We start from the raw sequence: 20,908 nt of genomic DNA on the forward strand, positions 1-20,908 counted from the left end.
GGTTTACCATGGGAAGTAGCTTTTATTTCAGGCCTTTTTAAATTTCTTCTATTTTAAATTTTATCATGGTAGAATATATATATATAACAAAAACATTTTCTATTTTAACCATTGTTCAGTGTATAATTCATTGACATTAAACACATTCACTATGCTGTACAATCATCACCACTATACATTTCCAAAAGGCTATTATCATTCCAACCAGAACCTCTATAATTCAACACTTCCCCTTCCCCTCAGTCCCTGTTAAATACTAATACATTTCTTTAATACTTGATTGTATTTCTGGAAAAATATACACAGCAAAACATGCTATCATTCAACAATTTCTACACATAATGTTCAGTGGCATTTTTTATATTGTAGCACAATATAAAACTCTCAATTATTTTGTTCTAGTTTTTTCACTCCCACTGAATTACGAAAATTTTTTAAAAAAGAAAGCATTATTTAGTTTATATTTTATAAACAGGTCTCACAAAGATAAGACTACATGCTGAAAAACCAGTTAACTGTGTAGGACATATATAATATATAGTTCCTTCCCGTGGAACACACTTGTTTCTACTTCATGGGCTCCTGCTCGGGTTGTCAGTCTTGTTCCTCTGTATGTACATATATACACATTAATGTATGTACATATATATACACACATAAGATCCAGGTTCATAAATCAGAGTATCTTATCCTACCTTGCCCAACAGATGTGATTTATTCAGGGAAGTAAATCTAGTATTTTCTCATATAAACAAGAACAACCAATTAGAGCTATCTTTTTCATTTTTAATTTCTCCTACAAGATAAATCATGCTCTCTTTTTGATCACAAATTTAAAGAGTGTAGGCATGGGTTGTCTACAAATAGAGAGCTTATCCATCATTCAACAAATCACGGAGCATTAACTAAGTGTCAGGCACTGTTCTAGGCACTCAGGAGACAATAAAAAACACAAAGAGAAATCCTTGCCCTAATGAAGCTAACTTTCTAAATGGAGCCCACACAGTGAAGTAGATCAAAGCCATATAGACAGCCTTGATGACATCACTAAGCCCAAGAACATAGATTACCCTTAACCTACTACCCTCAACTTTCTACTTGTAATAATAAACTCTCATTTATTGTTAAGTTGTTGTTGTTGTTGCTATGTGTGGACCCGACTCATAGCGACCCCTCCTTGGGTTTCCGAGACAGTATTGTTAATAAGCTAGATAAGCTAAATTTCTGCTACTTATAAGTAGATGTTATCTAATATTAACATTAACATAATGAAAAATTATTTCTTTGTTCCCTTATCTCTTCTCTCCCCATTGCCATCAAGTTGACTCCAATTCAAGGCAACCCCATGTGTGTCAGAGTAGAAATGTCTTCCATAGGGTTTTCAATGGCTGATTTTTCAGAAGACTGCTGAGGTGTCTCTAGATGGATTCGTACTCGTGACTTTTCAGTTAGTGGGCAAGCACCTTAACTGTTTGCACCATCTAAGGACTCCAATAGGAGCTCTGGTAGGGTAGTGCCTAAGGCACTTGACTGCTAACCAGAAGGCTGATGGTTCAAACTCACTAGCCACTCCTCGGACGGAAGATGGGGCAATCTACTTCCGTAGTGATTCTGCCTCGGAAACCCACGGAGGGGTCGCTATGAGTCAGGTCCAACTTGACGGCACATAACAACAACAACAAGGACTCCGATATAACACCCTTCCAATTGATAACAAATATAAAAAGTATACCTCATGGTCCTTATTATTCATCCATGATGACTGTAAACAAAAATCAATAGGTGAGTCTGTGAAAACAAAAAAACATAGAGACCGGTTATTTTATCAACTAAATACTCAGTAATACCTAAAAATACCAAATAAATAAATGATTTTATCTTGAAGTAGAATAACAGCACTTTCAAACCTTGGCACAGAAATCCATCATTGGTCAGTTACATTTAAAAACTGTCAGGGTGGGAAAGCATAAAAAAGTATAAAACTGTCAAAAAAAAATGTGACAAACAATGTGGAAATGAAGTTTTGTCACCCCACTAGGCTTACAATGAGTCATCTCAGAGGCAGGAAGAGGGATCTCACTGCCATCAAGATAGAGGAAAGCCAGGAGGCAAGCATGTGCTTGGACCAGAGATCCCTGCACTGAGATGACAGCTGAGATGATGGCAGAGAAGCGACAGCAGTGGCAGCAGCAGCAGCAGAACCAAAAGACTGGCACAAGACAGAGTAGCAGGCTTGCTGGTCCACAAAGTGAGAAAGCTAAGTAACTGGGGGTAGAGAGTGGCCGTTGCTGGTGCAGTGGAGTACACCTACCAGCAGAGCTAAAAGAGTTTTATAACACTTACTCAAGCCGGGCAGAAGCCAGGCCCAGAAGACAAGGGCCAAAGAGAGGTGTGCCTATGGGCAGGGCAGAGGAGGGGGTTGTCCTGATTGAGGAACTGTAGGAGCTCTGGTAGCATAGCGGCTAAAGCACTTGACTGCTAACCAGAAGGCTGGCGGTTCAAACCCACCAGCCACTCCTCGGAAGGAAGGTTGGGCAATCCTACTTCCGTAGTGATACTGTCTCAGAAACCCAAGGAGGGGTCGCTATGAGTCGGGGCCGACTCGATGGCACATAACAACAACAACAACAACAACATCCAGAACACATTCCTGAACCTGAACTGTAATCTGTTACTTCCCTAATAAACTCCAAATCATGAGAGGAAAAAAAAAAAAAAAAAAGTGACACTCTAATAGACTTCAGAGCCAAACTCTGTTTTACAGAGGACATGGGCAAGAAAGGAATTAAGAAAATGACACTATGCATATGCAAAGAGACAAACCCAATAGTGAGAAAATCTATAGGGTGACTGACCTGGCTTTTTCAATCAGTTAACGAGCTAGAGGAAAGGGAAAAAGGTTGTACAATATTAAGACTTAAGAGACACAACGAGAAATATATCGCAACATAACGTAACCTTGCTCTGGCTCCAAACTCAAGCAACCCAATTGAAATGACCAGTAAATCAGAATATGATTGAGGTACTACATGATAATAAAATAATTGCTAAGTATGTTAGCTGTTATAATTGTATTGTGGGTGTGTAAGAAAATGTCTGTATTTTTAAAGATGTACACTAAAACACACAGCAGTGAAATATCAATGTGTGGAATTTGTGCGAAAATTTCAGAAAATAAGTAGAAAAAATTGTTGTATGCCAAGAAGCCGTGGTGGCACAGTAGATAAGCGCTCCACTAATAATTAAAAGGTAGGTGGTTCAAACCCACCAGCTGCTCCATGGGAGAAAGATGTGGGACTTTGCTTCTGTAAAAACTTACAGCTTAGAAACCCAGTGGGGCAATTCTTCTCTGTTCTAGGGCCACTATGAATTAGAATTAACTCGATGGCAATGGGCTTTCTGCTTTGGTTATATGCTTAACCACTGTGCCATTAGGGCTCCTTAAAATCACAGTATGACAAAATATTATAATAACTGAAACTAAAGAATAAGTATGCTGGCAGTTAGTACTTTTTGCATCGTTACATAATTCACATATGACAACATTCAGCATTTTAAAAGTTCACAATTCAAAGGACTTCAGTACATTCACAAAGTTTTGCAGCCATGTAAAAACGTCATGGTATCAGACTTCTTGACTAATTTCAGGGAAAAGGGAGAGAACTGCCATCAACATAAGCCCGAGGTTGACTCCCATGAGACGGAAGTCAAACATACCTCTACTCTCCAAACTTTTACCGATTTTGCCACTCTCTACTTCTTTGCTGGATTTGATAATTTGTTGCAATGGTCAAACAGAACTCACAGAACATACTCATGATTATAGGGTTTATTAGGGAAGTAACAGTTTACAATTCAGGTTCAGGATCAACTTAGAAAAACAGGAGCAGGATCAACTAGGGGGTAACAGGAACAACTCAAGACATAGTTCATTGAGCAGGACAGCTTCTTGGCCTTGTTCACAGGTACACCTCAAACTCAGCCTTCACTCCTTGCTCTTGGCCCTCAGTCCTCACTCCCAGCCTGGCCTCTGTCCTACTCGGGCAAATGTTACTAAGCTCTATAGCTCTGCCAAGAAGTGCAGGAGGCACCCCACTCCAGCAACCTGCTTGAAGACACTCAGTTCTCCTGCACCATGGGTCAGTAAGTCCACTGAAGCCGCCTCACTCTGTGGGCTGGGAATGCCACCATACCATCTCACACAGTCTCCTGGTTCCTGCCATCTCATGCCATTGCCGCCTACAGTGTGACACCTCTCCAACATTACAAGTCTCCCTGTATCCTGGGTCTAGGAGACTCTGAAGCACAGGTATAAGTCCAAAGCATGCACTCCACTCCTAGATCTTCTTGATGGAATTGGCTCCCTTTAAGCTAGAGAGATGGTGAAATTGACCAATCTCCTACAAGGATTACATGTATCTTATTTGCATGATCCCACCCCTTTGCAATATGGTAAAGAATAATGAAAATACCCTGGACTGCTAGAACGAACAAATCTTTCTTGGAAGAAGTACAGCAAGAATGCTCCTTAGAAGTGAGAATGGCCACACTTCGTCTCACATACTTCGTAAGTGTCAGAGGGACCACTACCTGGAGAAGGAGATCATGCTTGGTAAAGCAGAGGGTCAGTTAGAAAGGCAAAGATTCTCAATGACATGGATTGACTGCAATGATGGGCTCAAGCACAGCTAAGATTGGGAGGATGGTGCAGGACTGGGCAGTGTTTCATTTGGTTATACACAGGGTTGCCATGGAGTCAGAACCAACTCAACAGCACTAACAATAACAACACAATTACACACACAAGGGTCCAATGCACTTTACTGGCATAAGCAAAACTGTGCAACCCCCTTGGTGGACCACAAGCAAAGTCCCACCCAATCATCTTATGTGAGTTATAAAAGCACGACTACAAAGGCCATATTAAAGCACTTACTGAACTGCAAACTGCCACTACCTAATTAATCCCAGAACATTTTCATCACTCCAAAAAGAAACCCCATAATCATTAGCAGTCACTTCCCATCTCACCCTTCCCTAGCACTTTTCAACCATTAACTTACTGTCTCTATAGGTTTTCCTATTTTAGACATTTCCTATAAATGGAAACATATATTATGTGGACTTTAGATCTGTCTTCCTTCACTTAGCATGTATTCATTACAGTCCCTGATTAGATATGTTGTTGTTGTTGTTATGTGCCGTCGAGTCAGCCCCGACTCATAGCGACCCCTCCTTGGGTTTCCCAGGCAGTATCACTACGGAAGTAGATTGCCCCATCTTCCTTCCGAGGAGTAGCTGGTGGGTTTGAACCACCAGCCTTCTGGTTAGCAGTCAAGTGCCTTAGGCACTATGCTACCAGAGCTCCTGATGATTAGATATATCATTTGCAAATATTCTGTCCCATTCTATGGGTTATCTTTTCACTTTTTTGATAATGTCATTTGAAACAAACGTTTTTCATTTTGATGAAATCCAATGACTATTTTTTCTTTTCTTGTTCATGAGTGTGGAGAGTTATTAATGCTTTCGTATATATTTGTTTTCATCAAAAGAATGAAAATATTCCTTAAGTTTTTAACTTACACATATAAGTATACTTTCACTTATCCACCTTACAGGATCAAGCAAAGCTCTCCAAGTATGGAACCACAGCTCAGAATCATACAATTCTTTGTTACATATAAATATAGCACACAGTATTCAATCTGCAGTTTTGATTTCTTTGACAAGACAGTGAACTTAGAGTACTTAGAAAGCAATCGGACAGCAGAAGCCTGTACTTTTTCAAAACTGTGCCCCAGATTTTTGTAGCTTTCTTCTACAAATCTAATTTCATAAAAAGCTTTTTTCTTCTGAATATCCCTTCCATGTGCCCTTCTTACTTATGCATTCCTGTTTGTCCAGCTTTCCCTCTTTTGAATGCTGCCCCTCTGATGTCTCATGGCTGACTGATCTACGGGGTGCATCTCTCTAGGGTAGGTAGGTGTATCTCCTGGGATAGGTGTTCTACTTGTACCTCTTTCTACTGTTGGGCTGAGAGCCAATCCACAAAACTAAGCCCATTTCCAGACTGGAAGGACAAAACCAGAGCCTTAGTCTCTGGGATCCACTAGTCTCCATCTGACCAGTAATTCTGGTCATTTTTGTGTTTTTGAATTCTGTTCCATATTATTCCTTTCACTCTATACAGGATTTCCAATTATAATCCCTTTCCAAGTGGTTGCCATTGGTAGCCAGGCACCATCTAGTTCTTCTGGTCTCAGGGTCATGAAGGCTGAGGTCTTCATGGTCCATCATATCTTTGGACTAATTGTTTCCAAATGACTGAATTTCTTCATGCTGCCTTACTCCAGACAAGAGGAGATCAATAGCTGCATCTTAAATGGCTGCTCAAAGGCTTTTAAGAAGTCACTATTCACCAAAGCAGGATGTAGAACAAGATTTTTATGTACTGTGTTATGCCAATTGAGAATGGTGTCACATGAGACTATGGTCCTGAGCCTGCAAGCCCAGTGACACTCTCCCTTAAGGTGTTTAGTTGTCTCTGAGAAGCTACTCCAACCTCGTCTCCATTACTTCTGTAATGTATGTGGATAATTTTGTAGCACAAGTGTATATATAAGACGATGTTCAGTCAAATCTATCCTTGGCCTGTGATATATTCCTGTCCGCCTACCTCATCTGATCTTCTCATCTGTCTATGCATTTACCCATAGCATAATACTTTGTGGCACTGGTAATGAAGAATTGTGCAGTAATAGTATTTGCCTCTGTTGTCTACATCTTTTGTGCAGGTTTCTGTGTCCCCTCTTTCCCCATTCTTCTTTGTTTCCAACTTTTGCATTTCAATCACCAGTGATAAGCAACACATCTTGATTGCATGTTTTGTCAATTTCAGACTGCAGAAGTTGATAAAAAACCTTCAATTTCTTCATCTTTGGCTTTGATGGTTGGTGCATAAATTTGAATAATAGTCGTATTAACTGGTCTTCCTTGTAGGCTTATGGATATTATCCTATCACTGACAGCATTGTACTTCAGGACAGATCTTGAAACATCTTTTGTGATGATGAATGTCATGCCATTCCTCTTCAATTTGTCATTCCCGGCATACTAGATCATATGGTTGTCTGATTCAAAATGGCCCAAACCGGTCCATTTCAGCTCACTAATGCCCAGGATATCAATCTTCACGCATTCCATTTCATTTTTGACAAATTCCAATTTTCCTAGATTCCTACTTCGTACAGTCCATGTTCCAATTATTAATGGATGTTTGGAGCTGTTTCTCCTCAATTTGAGTCGTGCCATGTCAGCACATGGAGGTCCTTTATCCATATCATTAAGGTTGGTTCTACTCTGATGAGGCAGCTCTTTCCCAGTCCTATTATGAGAGCCTCCCAACCCAAGGGGCTAGTCTTCCTGCACTGTGTTGGACAATGTTTCGAAGCTATTCATAAAGTTGCCCAGTAATGTATCAGAGTTTCTCTGCTATTCATAAGGTTTTCCCTGGCCAATTTTTGAGAAGTGGATGGCCTCCTCCTTCTTCCTAGTACGTCTTAGTCTGTAAGCTGCATTGAAACCTGTGCACCATGTGCAACTCTGCTGGCGTCTGAAACACCAGTGGCACAGCCTCAAGCCTCACAGCAACATACAAGCCTCACAGGATGACAAACTGACAGACAACTTTGTCTCCCTTAGCTGTTGGAAACCTCTCCACCCTCCTTTTACCTAATTCCTACCTAAAATCTGCCATTCTGTGGTCCCTGGCCACTCCTGGTGCCTTCCCTTTCCTGGCTCTCGGGGGCTTGGAGCCTAGCCTTGCCTCCTGCTCCTTTGCAAAAGTTGGAAACAAAGAATCACCTGTAATTGGAATATTTGGCCTTGGTGACAAAAATAATGCTGGAGATCCCATGATGGAATTTTGCAAGACCAACGACTTATTCATTGCAAATACCTTTTTTCAACAACACGAACAGCAGCTATACATGTGGACTTTGCCAGAGAGAGTACATAGGAACCAGATTGACTACATCTGTGGCAAGAGGTGATGGAAAAGCTCAATACCTTCAGCCAAAACCAGGCCAGGAGCTGATTGTGGAACAGACCATCAACTGCTCATATTCAAGTTCAACTTGAAGTTGAAGACAATTTAAAAAGTCCACGAAAGCTAAAATATGATCTTGAATATATCCCTCCTGAATTTAGAGACCATCTAAAGAATAGATTTGATGCACTGAACACCAGTGACCGGAAACCAGATGAATTGTGGGATGACATCAAGAGCATCATCCATGAATAATAAAGCAAGAGGTCATTAAAAATATAAGAAAGAAAACACCAAAACAGATGTCAGAAGAGACCCTGAAACTTGCCCTTGAGTGAAGAGTAGCTAAAACAAATGGAAGAAATGACAAGATAAAAGAGCTAAACAGAAGATTTCAAACAGCAGCTTGAGCAGACAAAGCCAATTACTATAATGAAATGTGCAAAGACCTGGAGTTAGAAAACCAAAAGGGAAGAACACGCTTGGCATTTCTCAAGCTGAAAGAACTGAGGAAAAAAAATCAAGCCTTGAGTTGCAATATTGAAAGAATCTATGGGCAAAATATTGAATGAAGCAGGAAACATCAAAAGAAGATAGAAGGAATACACAGTCACTGTAACAAAAATAACTGGTCAATCTTCATCCATTTCAGGAGATGGAATATGTTCAAGAACCACTGGTATTGAGGGAAGAGGTCGAAGCTGCGCTGAGGGAGCTGGTGAGGAACAAGGATCCAGGAATTGATGGAACACTGAGATGTTTCAACATACAGATGCCCCACTGGAGGCACTATTATGCCAAGAGATTTGGAAGATAGCTACATGGCCAAGTGACTGGAAGAGATCCATATTTGTACCCATTCCAAAGAAAGGTATTCCCACAGAATGTGGAAATTATCAAACAATATCATTAATATCGCATGCGAGTAAGATTTTACTGAAGATAATTCAAAAACAACTGCTGCAGTATTCTGACACAGAACTTCCAGAAGTACAGGCTGGATTCAGAAGAGTACATGGAACGAGGGATATTATTGCTGATGTCAGATGGATCCTGGCTCAAATAAAAGAATATCAGAAAGATGTTTACTTGTGTTTTATTGACTATGCAAAGCATTTGAGTGTATGGATCATAAAAAATTGTGGATAACATCAAGAAGAATGGGAATTCCAGAACACTTAATTGTATTCATGAGGAACCTGGACATAGACCAGGAGGCTGTCATTCAAACAGAAAAAGTGAACACTGCATGGTTCTAAATCAAGAAGGGAATGCATCAGGGTTTTATACTTTCACCATACTTATTCAATCTGTATGCTGAGCAAATAATCTGAGAAGCTGGACTATATGAAGAAGAATGTGGCATCAGCATTGGAGGAAGAATCATTAACAACCTATGATATGCTGACAACACAACTTTGCTTGCTCAAAGTGAGGATGACTTGAAGTACTTACTGATGAAGATTGATGAATACAGTCTGGATTACATCTCAATATAAAAAAAACAAAAATCCTCATGACTGGACCTATAAGCAGCAGTACAATAAATGGAGAAAAGATTGAAATTGTCGAAGACTTCATATTGCCTGGTTCTACAATTGACACCAATGGAAGCAGCAGTCAGGACATCACATGATGTATAGCACTGGCAAATCGGCTGCAAAGGACCTTGTTCAAGTGCTGAAGAGCAAAGATGTCTCCTTGAGGACTATGGTGCGCCTGACACAAGCCATGGTATTTTCAATCGCCTCATATGCATGTGAGAGTGGGACAATGAATAAGGACGACCATAGAAGAGTTGATGCTGTTGAGCTGTGGTGTTGGCAAAGAATGCTGAAAGTACCATGGACTGCTAAAAGAACTAACATATCTGTCCTGGTGGAAGTGCAGCCAGAATGCTCCTTGGAGGCAAGAATGGCCAGACTTCGTCTCACATACTTTGGTCATGTTGTAAGAAGAAACCATTCCCTGGAGAAGGACATCATGCTTGGTAAGAGCGTGGTTGACGAAAAGAGGGAAAGGCCCTCAATGAGGTGGATTGACACGGTGGCAGCGACGATGGGCTCAAGTGTAGCAAGAATCGTGGAGCTGACTCAGGACCAGATGGTGTTTCGTTCTGCTGTGCATAGGGTTGCTGAGTTGGAAACGACTCAATGGCACTTAACAACAACAGCTCATTCCCCATTTTCACAGTGGTAGTCACAGATGCTTTCGATACCACCCTTCCCATCACCCAAATCAACATGTGACCCCCAACTAATCTGCAATTTTCCTACTTATTCTTTGCCATGCACATTAGCCAACAAAGTGAATTTCCTTCCCTGAGCAAAGCGGGAAGCTATCTTTGACTTTTTACAATAATGGATTTGTACAATATCTGTCCTTCTGTGATTGCCTTATTTCACTCAGCATAATGCCCTCCAAATTTATCCATGTTGTGAGGTAATTTGTGTTTTCTTCATTAATGTTCAATTAACTAATTAATTTAATGTTGAATAATATTCCATTGTGTAAATGTACCATAGTTTGGTTATCCATTCATCTGTTGGTGGGCATTTAGGTTGTTTCCATCTCTGCTACAGTGAATTTGCTGCGATGAACATGGCTGTGCATATGTCTATTCACATCCTGGCTCTCACTCTTTAGGATACATTCCTAGTAATAAAATTGCAGGATTAAATGGTATTTCTATTTTCAATTTTTTAAAGAAATGTCATTCTGTTTTCTGCAGTGGCCATACCATTTTACAGTTCCACCAGCAGTATATGAGAGTTCCAATCTCTCCATACCCTTGCCAGCATTTGTTATTTTATGTCTTGTTGAACTTTGTTATAACTGCTGGGATGAGATGGTATCTCACAGTTGTTCTGATTTGCATCTCTCCGTAGTGCCAAAGACAAATGACTGCTAACCAGAAGGCTGGCAGTTCAAACCCACCAGCCACTCCTCGAAAAGAAAATGGGGCAATCTACTTCCGTAGTGATACTGCCTCGGAAACCGAAGGACGGGTCACTATGAGTCGGGTCCGACTCGACAGCACGTAACAACAATGATGGCTAATGATCTTGGGCATTTCCTCATATGTTTGTTGGCCACCTGTATATCTTCTTTAGCGAAGTGTCTGTTCATGTCCTTCACCCATTTTTGAATTGGACTGTTTGTCTTTTTGGTATTGAGGTGTTGAAGTTTTCTATAAATTTCAGAGATAAGTCCCTTGTCAAATATGTCATACCATATATTTTTTCCCAATCTGTAGGTTCTCCTTTTACCCTTTTGGAGAATTATTTTGATGCACATAAGAATTTAATTTTTAAAAGGTCCATGTCATCCAGTTTCTGTTCCATTGCTTGTGTATTTGGGGTTATGCTTGATAGTCTTTTTATGCCATAACATAGGGCCCCTATGTTTGCCCCTATTTTATCTCTGATAAACTTTATGGTTTGGAGTTTTACATTTAAGTCTTTGACCCAACCTGAGTTCATTTTTTGGTGTGGCACAAGGGTCTTGTTTCATTTTTCTGCAAGTAGATATCCAATTTTGCCAGCACCATTTGTTAAAGAGGCTCTCCCCCCACCCCCCATTTAATGGGTTTTGGCCCACTGTCAAAGATCAGCAGTCCACAGATTGATATGTCTATTTTTGGATTTTCGATTCTGTTCCATTGGTGTATTTTGTCTATCAATGTGCCAGTATCATGCTGTATTGACTACTGTGGCTGTACAGTACGTTTTAAGATCCAGAAGTGTGAGACCGCCTATTTTGTTTATCTTCTTTGGTAGTGTTTTGTTCATCTGAGGTCTCTTTCCTTTCCATATGAAGTTAGTGATTGGTTTCCCATATCCTTAAAGAATATTGATGGAATCTGAATACGAATTGCACTAAATGCATAGATTGCTTTCGGTAGTACAGACATTTTCACAATATGCAGTCTTCCTATTCGTGAACCTGGGATGTTCTTCCATTTATGTAGGTCTCTTGTAGTTTCTTATAGGAGAGTTTTGTAGTTTTTTTTGTACTCTTCTCCCCTGGTAAGGTTTATTCCTGACTATTTTATCTTTTTGGTAGCTACCATAAATGGTATTGTTTTCCTTATTTCCTTTTCAGAGGTCTGTTTGTTAATGTAGAGGAAGCCAAATGATTTTTGTATGTTGATCTTGTATTGTGCTACTTTGTTTAACCTACTACTTCCAGTAATTTTTTGGCCAAGTCTCTTTGGGTTTCTATGTATACAATTGTGTCATTTGCAAATAGAGATAGCTTTACTTCTTCTTTGCCAATCTGGATGTTTTTCATTTCTCTTTCTTGCCTTATTGCCCTGGCTAGGATTTATAATACAATGTTAAATAGAAGTGGTGATAGTAGGCATCCTTGTCTAGTTCCCATTCGCAAGAGTCTTTCTCCATTGACAATAATGTTGGCTGCTGGCTTTGCATATATATTTTATTCTCCTGAGGTTTTCCCCTCTATTTCTTTTTTTGAGAGTTTTGAAAGGGAATGGGTGTTGGATTTTATCAAATGGCATTTCTGCATCAATAGATATGACCATATGGTTCTTTTATTTATGTGATGATTACATTGATTGTTTTCCTGATGTTAAACCATCTTTGCATACCTGGTACGAATCCTACTTGGTCATGGCGTATTACTTTTTTGATACATTGTTGGATTCTGTTGGCTAGGATTTTGTTGAAGATTTTGGAGTCTATATTCATGAGGGATATTGGTCTCAATATAGTGGTGTCTTGTAGTAGTGTCTTTACCTGGTTTTGGTATCAGTGTTATGCTTGCTTTATAGAATGAATTTGGAAGTATCCCATCATTTTCTATATTCTGGAATAGTTTGGGTAGTATAGGTGTGAGCTCTTTTCTCAATGTTTAATAGAATTCTCCAGTGAAGCCATCTGGGCCAGGGCTTTTTTTTTTTTTTTTTTAGTGAGGAGTTATTTAATGACCAGCTCAATTTTTTCTTTTGGTATGAGTCTGTTCAAGTGTTCTACCTCAGACTTGGTTTAGGTAGGTCAAGTGTTTCTAAAAATTTGTCCATCTCTTCCAGTTTCTCAAATCTGTTGGAGTACAGTTCTTCATAATATTCTGTTACTATCTTTGTTCATTTCAGATAGTTCCATTGTGATGTTGCACTTTTTATTTATTATTCATGTTATTTTTATCTTCTCTTTCTTTTCCTTTCTTAAATTTGCCAGTGGTTGGTCCATTATGCTAAACTTTTCAAAGAACCAGCTTCTTGTCTTACTGATTTTCTCCACTGTCTTTTTGTTTACGGCTTCATTTCTTTCTGCTCTGATCTGTATCATTTCCTTTTTTATGGATACTGTAGGTTTCTTTTGTTGCTTTTTCTAATTATTGGAGTAGCTGAGATAAACTGCCGATTTTCACTCGAGATAAACTGCCGATTTTCACTCTTTCTTCTTTTTTGATGTGTGCATTTATTGCTATAAATTGACCTCGGAGTATTCCTTCTGCTAGGTCCCAAAGCTTTTGGTAAGTTATATTTTCATTCTTATTTGTTTCCAGGAATTTTTTAATTTCACACTTTATTTCTTCTATTACCCAGTAGTTTTTGAGCAGTGTATTATTAAAATTCCACATATTTCACCTTTTTTCCCTTGGTCTTCCTATTATTGATTCTAATTATATGGTATTGTGATGCTAGAAGTTGCTTTGTAGTATTTCAATGTTTTTAAATTTACTGAGGCTTTTTGTGGCCTAACATATGGTCTATTCTGAAGAATGATCCATGTACATGGAGAAGAATGTGTATTGTGCTTATTTTGTGTGGAGTACACTGTACATGTCTATGAGGTCAAGTTGCTTGACTGTGTTGTTGAGTTCTTCAGTATCTTTGATTTTTCTCGTTGTTCTGTCCTTCCTTGAAAGTGGTGTGTTAAAGTCTCCTATACCTAGTGTAGAAATGTCTATTTTTCCTTCCAATTCAGTTAATATGTTTTATGTATCTTTCACTAGGTGCATAGATATTTATTATAGTAATATCCCCTCGGTCAATTGACCCTTTTAACATCATATAGTGCCCTGCTTTGTCAGTTATGCTGGTTTTCACTTTCAAGTCTATTTAATCAGAAATTAATTTTATCACTCCTACTTTTTCTTGGTTCCCAATAGCTTGATATCTTTTTTTCCAACCTTGATTTTTATTTTATTTTTATCTCTGTATCTAAGGTAGGTCTCCTGTAGAAAGCATATCAATGAGTCTTCTTTTCTTATCCAATGTGCCACTCTTTCTCTTGACTGGTTCATTCAGTCCATTCATATTGAGTGTAATTAGTGATAGGTATGAATTCATAGTTGTCATTCTATTGTATTTTCTGTTCTGTTGTTGGTGATTTCTTTGTTCACTGCATTTTTCTGTGCTGAGTTCATTTTGTTTTCAAGTGTATTTTCTGTTTTCTTCATTATTGTTGTTTTGTGCTTACTAAGCTCTTGTGATTTTCTTCTTTCTTAGTTTGGTTAGAAGATGCATTAATTTTCTTTATGGTCACCCTGAAGTAAATTATTATCTTCCTAAGTTTGGTACAGTCTGTTCTACATAGCCATCATTCTGACTTCCTCTCCATTTAGTAGTTTTGTCATTATACCATTTATTCCCTTTATTTGCTTTTTTGTTGGTGTCGTTTACAAATTGACTTCTCTATTTCTCCATGTACAATTTTTAAGCTTATTTTAGTTTTGAGAGTTCTTTCTCTGGTTTGGTTTCATAAAAGCTGGCATCAACGGATTTGTCTTCTAGCTGGAAAACATGTTCTTCAGCCAATTTTCGTCTACTCTTTTGTCCTTCCAACATGCTATCTATCTCCGTAATTTCAGTGTTCATCTTCTGGATTTCTAATTGCTGTTTCTGTATGAGCTGTAATTGTGTATTTGTTATTTTGCTCTTGAATGGTTTTCCTGAATCCTTCCAGAGTACTGTCTTATCTTCTCATTGCTTCTATTTATGGTTTCCTTGACCTCTTAGAGGGTCCTAAATACAGATTTATATTTATCTTTTGAATTTCTTATCCAATAGTTCTATTGCTTGTTCTTCCTTGGGGAGATTTCCTAATTCTGTAGCTTCAGTAGTTACTTCAAGTAGTTACTTGTCCCATTTTGTTTGATTTGACGTTCTTTGTTGTTTCCTAGACATTTTGAAGTTTTGTCTTTCTTTGTTAGTTACGTACTGATTTCTTCCACCCTGGTTTTATGTTTTACTATATATGGAAGTGTGAAGTAGGTGTACTTCTTTTATTATTAAATCAGCTGTTCTGGGTAACTCTCTAGCCTTCCCTGTGTTAATGGAATCACTGGTGGGGATTTAGATGCAGGTCTCTGTTCATCATGAAAGATTTCTAGTTGGGATGACCAGGTGTTTTACTCCTTCTGTCATTGATCCTGTGGTACAGGAAATACTGGTGGTACTTGTCTTCTGGGTGAAGTGGTCAGTGTAGCTGCTATACCTGACTAGTGGAGGGTTAATATTTGCTCCCATTGGATGAGGCAGGGTGGAAAAACCCAAGGAGAAGGAGAGAGAAAAAAATAGAACAAAAACAGATGACATGAAATAGGGAAAAACTATATATATATATGTATATATACATATAAAAGGAAGAAAACAAAAGTAGGGGTGGGAGATATGAAGATTTCAGAAAAATTAAAGAAAACAAGGAGGCAATGGAGCAAGTAATTAGATATAAAGGAAGAAAAACTGGGCAAGGGGATATTAGAAAAAGGAAGGGAGAATAAGATATTTGAGGAAAGGGTCCCTCCAGTTATGTTCAGCCAGCAGCCCTGGGAACTGGCTGTTATGGCAGAATACACTTACTCACTGGAACACCTATGCAGGAGAAAGGAGATCAGTGCAAGAAGCAATGCCAGGAGAGAAAGACAGAGGCTATTTTCTGTGCTTAACATGGAAAAATTTAGTTAGCGGTGCAAGCACAGTAAGGACAGCTGCAATCCCTGGTTCAGTGTGACTCAACATGCTGACGATGGCACCCAGCTGTAAAACCAAGTCCCACAGTTCAAATCCGTCAGCCACCCCAAAGGACAAACACCCTCCTTCCTCCTCATAGATCCACAAACTGTGAAATCCCAAGCCCCAGTTCCACTCTGTGCTGAAAAGGGTTACTAAAAGTTGGGCTCAAAACCACTGCTATGTGTCCACTTTGGGGTTCTGTTTAGTCAGAGAGAGTTTCTCTTCTCTTTCCCCCAGTCCATTCCAGGCTCTGTGGGAGCTTAAGCTAAGCTTAAGCTAAGGGTGCCCTGTTCCACTCACAGCCCCTGCTCACCATGATACTCCCAGGTGTGACTATTATAAATCTTTAAGGCCTATGGGTTCTGCCATTTTTTCTTTTTCTCTCCTCCTCAACCTCCTTTGTATTTCTAGTGACTTCTCTATAGCTCTCCTAGCTGGATGGGGTTTCTTATTTTTCCCAGTGTCTTAACCTGCCCCCTTTTGCTGCCTTTACTGGATCTAAAACTATATCTACTCATTACTCGCTGGCATCAAGTCGGATCCAACTCATAACAACCCCTTCTTAGAGAGTGGGTGATAGGTTTGAACTGCTAGCCTTCTAGTTAGCAGTCAAATGCCTTAGGCACTGCACCAACAGAGCTGTATCATTATTTGCATGTGCTTTACCGAGTTTCTCAAAAATCTCTGTTGATAGAGGGATTTAGCATGCAGTCTGTTAGTAGGATGTGATCTTCTCCTGTCTGCTCTTTTTAAAAAAATTGGATTGCTTGTCTTTCCGTTGTTAAGTTGTACAAGTTTTTTCATATTTTTGATTAGACTTTTATCACATTAAGGTTCCTGACAATTTCTCTTAATCTACAAGTTGTCTTTTCTCTCTGTTGATAAAGTCCTCTGATGAACAAAATTATTTCATTTTTATAAGGTTCCATTTATCTATTTTGTCTTTTGCCAAATGTGCCATAAATCTAATATGTTGGTAATTTTGAACTGATTCACTTGAGTTCTTCAAAAGTATACAACTTAGTTTGCTTAGTAACAATAATTTCTTTTACAATTCTTAAGTCAACAATTACATAAATGATCTTAGGAACAAAAACACTCTTGATAGGAAACAAATTAATTGGTAGGAGGAAAAGTGAAAGGAGCAGAGCTTACTCTGTGAACAAACAACATGCTTCACACAGAGAGGAGACTGCAATTTAATCAGCCAACACAATTAAGACAAGACTGATTCAGAGGCCTTTTCCTATAAACCCCATTGCCATCAAGTCCATTCTAACTCATAGTAACCCATTAGGACAGAGCAGAACTGACCCATGGGGTTTCTTGGGTTGTAATCGTTATAGAAACAGACTGCCAAATTTTTATCCTGTGGAGTAGCTGGGTGAGTTTAAACCACTATCCTTGTGGCTGACAGCTGAGTACTTTAACCAATGCATCACTATGGCTCTTTCATCCTATGAAAGTAATGTAATCTATAATATGATATTAACAGGTAAATGTGGAAAAAAATCATTTTCAGTTTAATCATTTGATAATATAAGATAAAAAATTGTTTTGAGATGGGAAATAAAAAAGAATATATATACAATGAGAATTAAGTCATAATCTCTTGAAAACTGGATTTCCACATGCCATAGAATGAAACAGGATCTGTGCCTCATATCAAATACAAAAACCAATTCAAAATGGATTGAAGTCCTAAACGTGAGAAGTAAAACTATAAAACTCTAAGAAAAAAATATAGAAGTATGGTTATGGAATATAACTGTTTGTTGTTTTTAATTATGATTTAGGTAAAACTTTATACAGCAAGTTCATTTTGTTGATGTTTTTTCTTAGTTTTATCACACTATTACTTTTTAATTTTCATTTTCTATTCCCCTAGTGTTCCCTCTACTCCCCTCCCACCCAGAGTAACCAAGAAAGAAAATTTCCTTCCATATATAAATCTTTCCTTGACTTTTTAAATAACAGACTATTTGTCCTTCCAGGATTGACTTATTTCACTTAGCATAACGTCCTCCAAGTTCATCCATGTTATGCAGTACTTTGCAGATTCTACATTATTCTTTAGGGTTGCATAGTATTCCTCTGTGTGCATGTACCATATGTACTTATCGATATGTACTTATCGATTCTTCTGTTGATGGGAACCTAGGTTGTTTCAATCTTTTTGCTATTGTAGATAGTGCTGCGAAGAACATGGATGTGTATATATCTGTTCTTGTCCTGGCTCTCATTTTTTAGGATACATATATCTAGTAATGGGATTGCTGGGTCAAATGGTATTTCCAATTTCAACTATCTAAGCAATTGCCATACTGCTTTCTACAGTGGTTGACAGTCCCAACAGCAGTGTATGAAAGCCCCAATCTTTGATATTCTCACCAGCATTTGTTACTTTCTGTCTTGTTGGACTTTGCTACTAGTGCTGGGAAAGATAGTATCTCATTGTTGTTTTGATTTGCAACATTCTAATGGCTAAAGAGATTGTGAACATTTCTTCACATGTTTGTTGGCCACCTGAATATCCTCTTTGGGGAAGTGTCTATTCATATTTTTTAATTGTATTGTTTATCTTTTTGTAATTGAGGTGTTGCAGTTTTCTATAGATTTCAGACATAAGTCCCTTGTCAGATGTGCCATTACCAAATATTCTTTCCCAATCTGTAGATTCTCTTTTTACTGTTTTGGAGAAGTCTTTTGAAGCCCATAAAAATTTAATTATCTCCCAAATTTATAGAAAACTCCAACACCTCAACGACAAAAAGACAAATAATCCAATTTGGAATGGGCAGAAGACACGAATAGACACTTCTCCAAAGAGGATATTCAGATGGCCAACAAACACATGGAGAAATGTTCACAATCATTAGCCATTAGAGATATGCAAATCAAATAACGAGATACCATCTTGCACCAGCACTAGTAGCAAAGTTCAACAAGACAGAAAAAAACAAATGCTGGCGAGGATGTGAAGAGATCAGGACTCTCATACACTGCTAGTAGGACTGAAAAATGATACAACCACTGTGGAATGCAGTATGGTGATTCCTTCAAAAGTTGGAATTAGAAATACCATTTGATCCAGCAATCCCATTACTAGGTATACATTCTAAAGAGTGAGAGCCAGAACAAGAACAGATATAGGCACACCCTTGTTCATCGCAGCACTATTTACAATAGCACAATGATGGAAACAACCTAGGTGCCCATCAACAGAAGAATGGATAACCAAACTTTGGTACATACACACAATGGAATACTATGAAACCCTAAAGAATAATGTAGAATGAGTAAAACACCGCATAATGTAGATTAACTTGGAGGACATTATGCTGAGTGAAATAAATCAATCACAGAAGGGCAAATATCGTATTAGTTTGTTATTATAAAAAGTCAAGGGAAGGTTTATATATGAAAGGGAATTTTCTTTGTTAGTTACTAGTGATGGGAGGGGAAGGAAGGGAACATTGTTAGACAGGTAGAGACAAGTATTGATTTGGGTGAAAGGAAGGGCAATGTATCAAATGTTGAGTGACCAAAATGGTGGCACTGAGGAGTAAGAAGACATAGAGGTGTGCATGGGAGGTACAGAAAACAAAGAAGAACCCTTCTGCACATACAGTACTGCATTTTCAGTGATGGCAAACATTTGATCTTTGGGTGGATAGATGGCTAGACAAGCTGAATAGTTAGGTGTATCTATGCAGGGGGTAGTATGCTCATGACAATGTACAGTGTTGGCAGGCAATGTTTCTACAAGTGTATTTTTATGTTCTCTAGGAATTTCCAGGTATACAGTAGAGCTGACAAGGGACAAGGTTGTAGTCACATCTTGACCATAGCCAGCTACCCAGAGGGAACGAGTAGTTGGACTTGTGAACTCTGGATATTGGTTGCAGGTGACATCAAGCTCAACTGGCATAACATACTACACAAAAACAGTGCTCCACATCCTACTTTGATGAGTAGTGACTAGGATCTTTAAAGCCTGCAAGCGGCCATCTAGACACAACAATGGATCTCTCCTCATCCAGAGAAAAGAAAAAAAAACACCAAAGATGTATGGAAGAAATTAGTCCATGGGACTAGTACACCATGTGATCCTCAGCCCATATAACTATAAAACCATAAGAACTAGATGGTGCCCAGCTATCACTGCCAAATACTCGGAGGGGGATTTATGTAGCAGATCCTGAACAGAGTGGACAACAATATGGAACAAAACTCAAAGTCATAAAAAAAATAAAAAAGGGGGGGTGGCCAGGTTTACTGGTCGGATAGAGCCTGGTGGAATCCGAGACTATGGCCCCCAGCTGCGCTTCAGGTCTAGAACTGAACCCATTCCTGTGGCTTCCAGCCAAATAAAAGACAGGCACATGAGCTGAACATTTACATTAGGGAGATACACTCCTTGGAGAGATTAATCATGGGAGAATGGAAGGTCTGTGAATGCACAAGGATACAGTTTGGGGGGCAAGAATGCATGGGAGAGAAAGACACAGGGAAGGGGGGGCTATGGGGAAGAAGTGGGAGGAGAGCTGTCACTTTGTAGGAGATTACAGTCAAAGTCACGAGATAAAGTGTATGTGAACTGCTGTATGGAAGATGAATCTGCTCTATAAACTTGCACTCAAATCACAATAATTTTTTTTATCTTCTGCTGTTTGTGCATTTTGGGTTATGCGTGACAGTCTACTTATGCCATAATTTGTTGTTGTTGTTGTTAAGTGCCGTTGAGTCGTTTCTGACTCATAGCGACCCCATGCACAGCAGAACAAAACACTGCCCGATCCCGCGCCAGCCCCACAATCCCTGCTATACTTGAGCCCATCATTGCAGCCACCGTATCAATCCATCTCGTTGAA

General features: G+C 38.9%; 1 protein-coding gene across 1 annotated transcript in view; it reads right to left on the reverse strand.

Annotated features, from left to right (window-relative positions):
* Nucleotides 1–20,908, reverse strand: part of CEP192 (centrosomal protein 192) — a 308,440-nt gene that overhangs the window by 173,208 nt on the left and 114,324 nt on the right. The window contains exon 14 of the mRNA XM_007951683.2: nt 1,733–1,788. Coding sequence (XP_007949874.2) covers nt 1,733–1,788 — 56 coding nt within the window. The remainder of the gene's footprint in view (nt 1–1,732; nt 1,789–20,908) is intronic.

The sequence above is a fragment of the Orycteropus afer genome, unplaced genomic scaffold (assembly GCF_000298275.1).
Source record: "Orycteropus afer afer isolate SDZICR_OR568_19922 unplaced genomic scaffold, OryAfe1.0 scaffold00307, whole genome shotgun sequence".
Lineage (NCBI taxonomy): Eukaryota > Metazoa > Chordata > Mammalia > Tubulidentata > Orycteropodidae > Orycteropus > Orycteropus afer.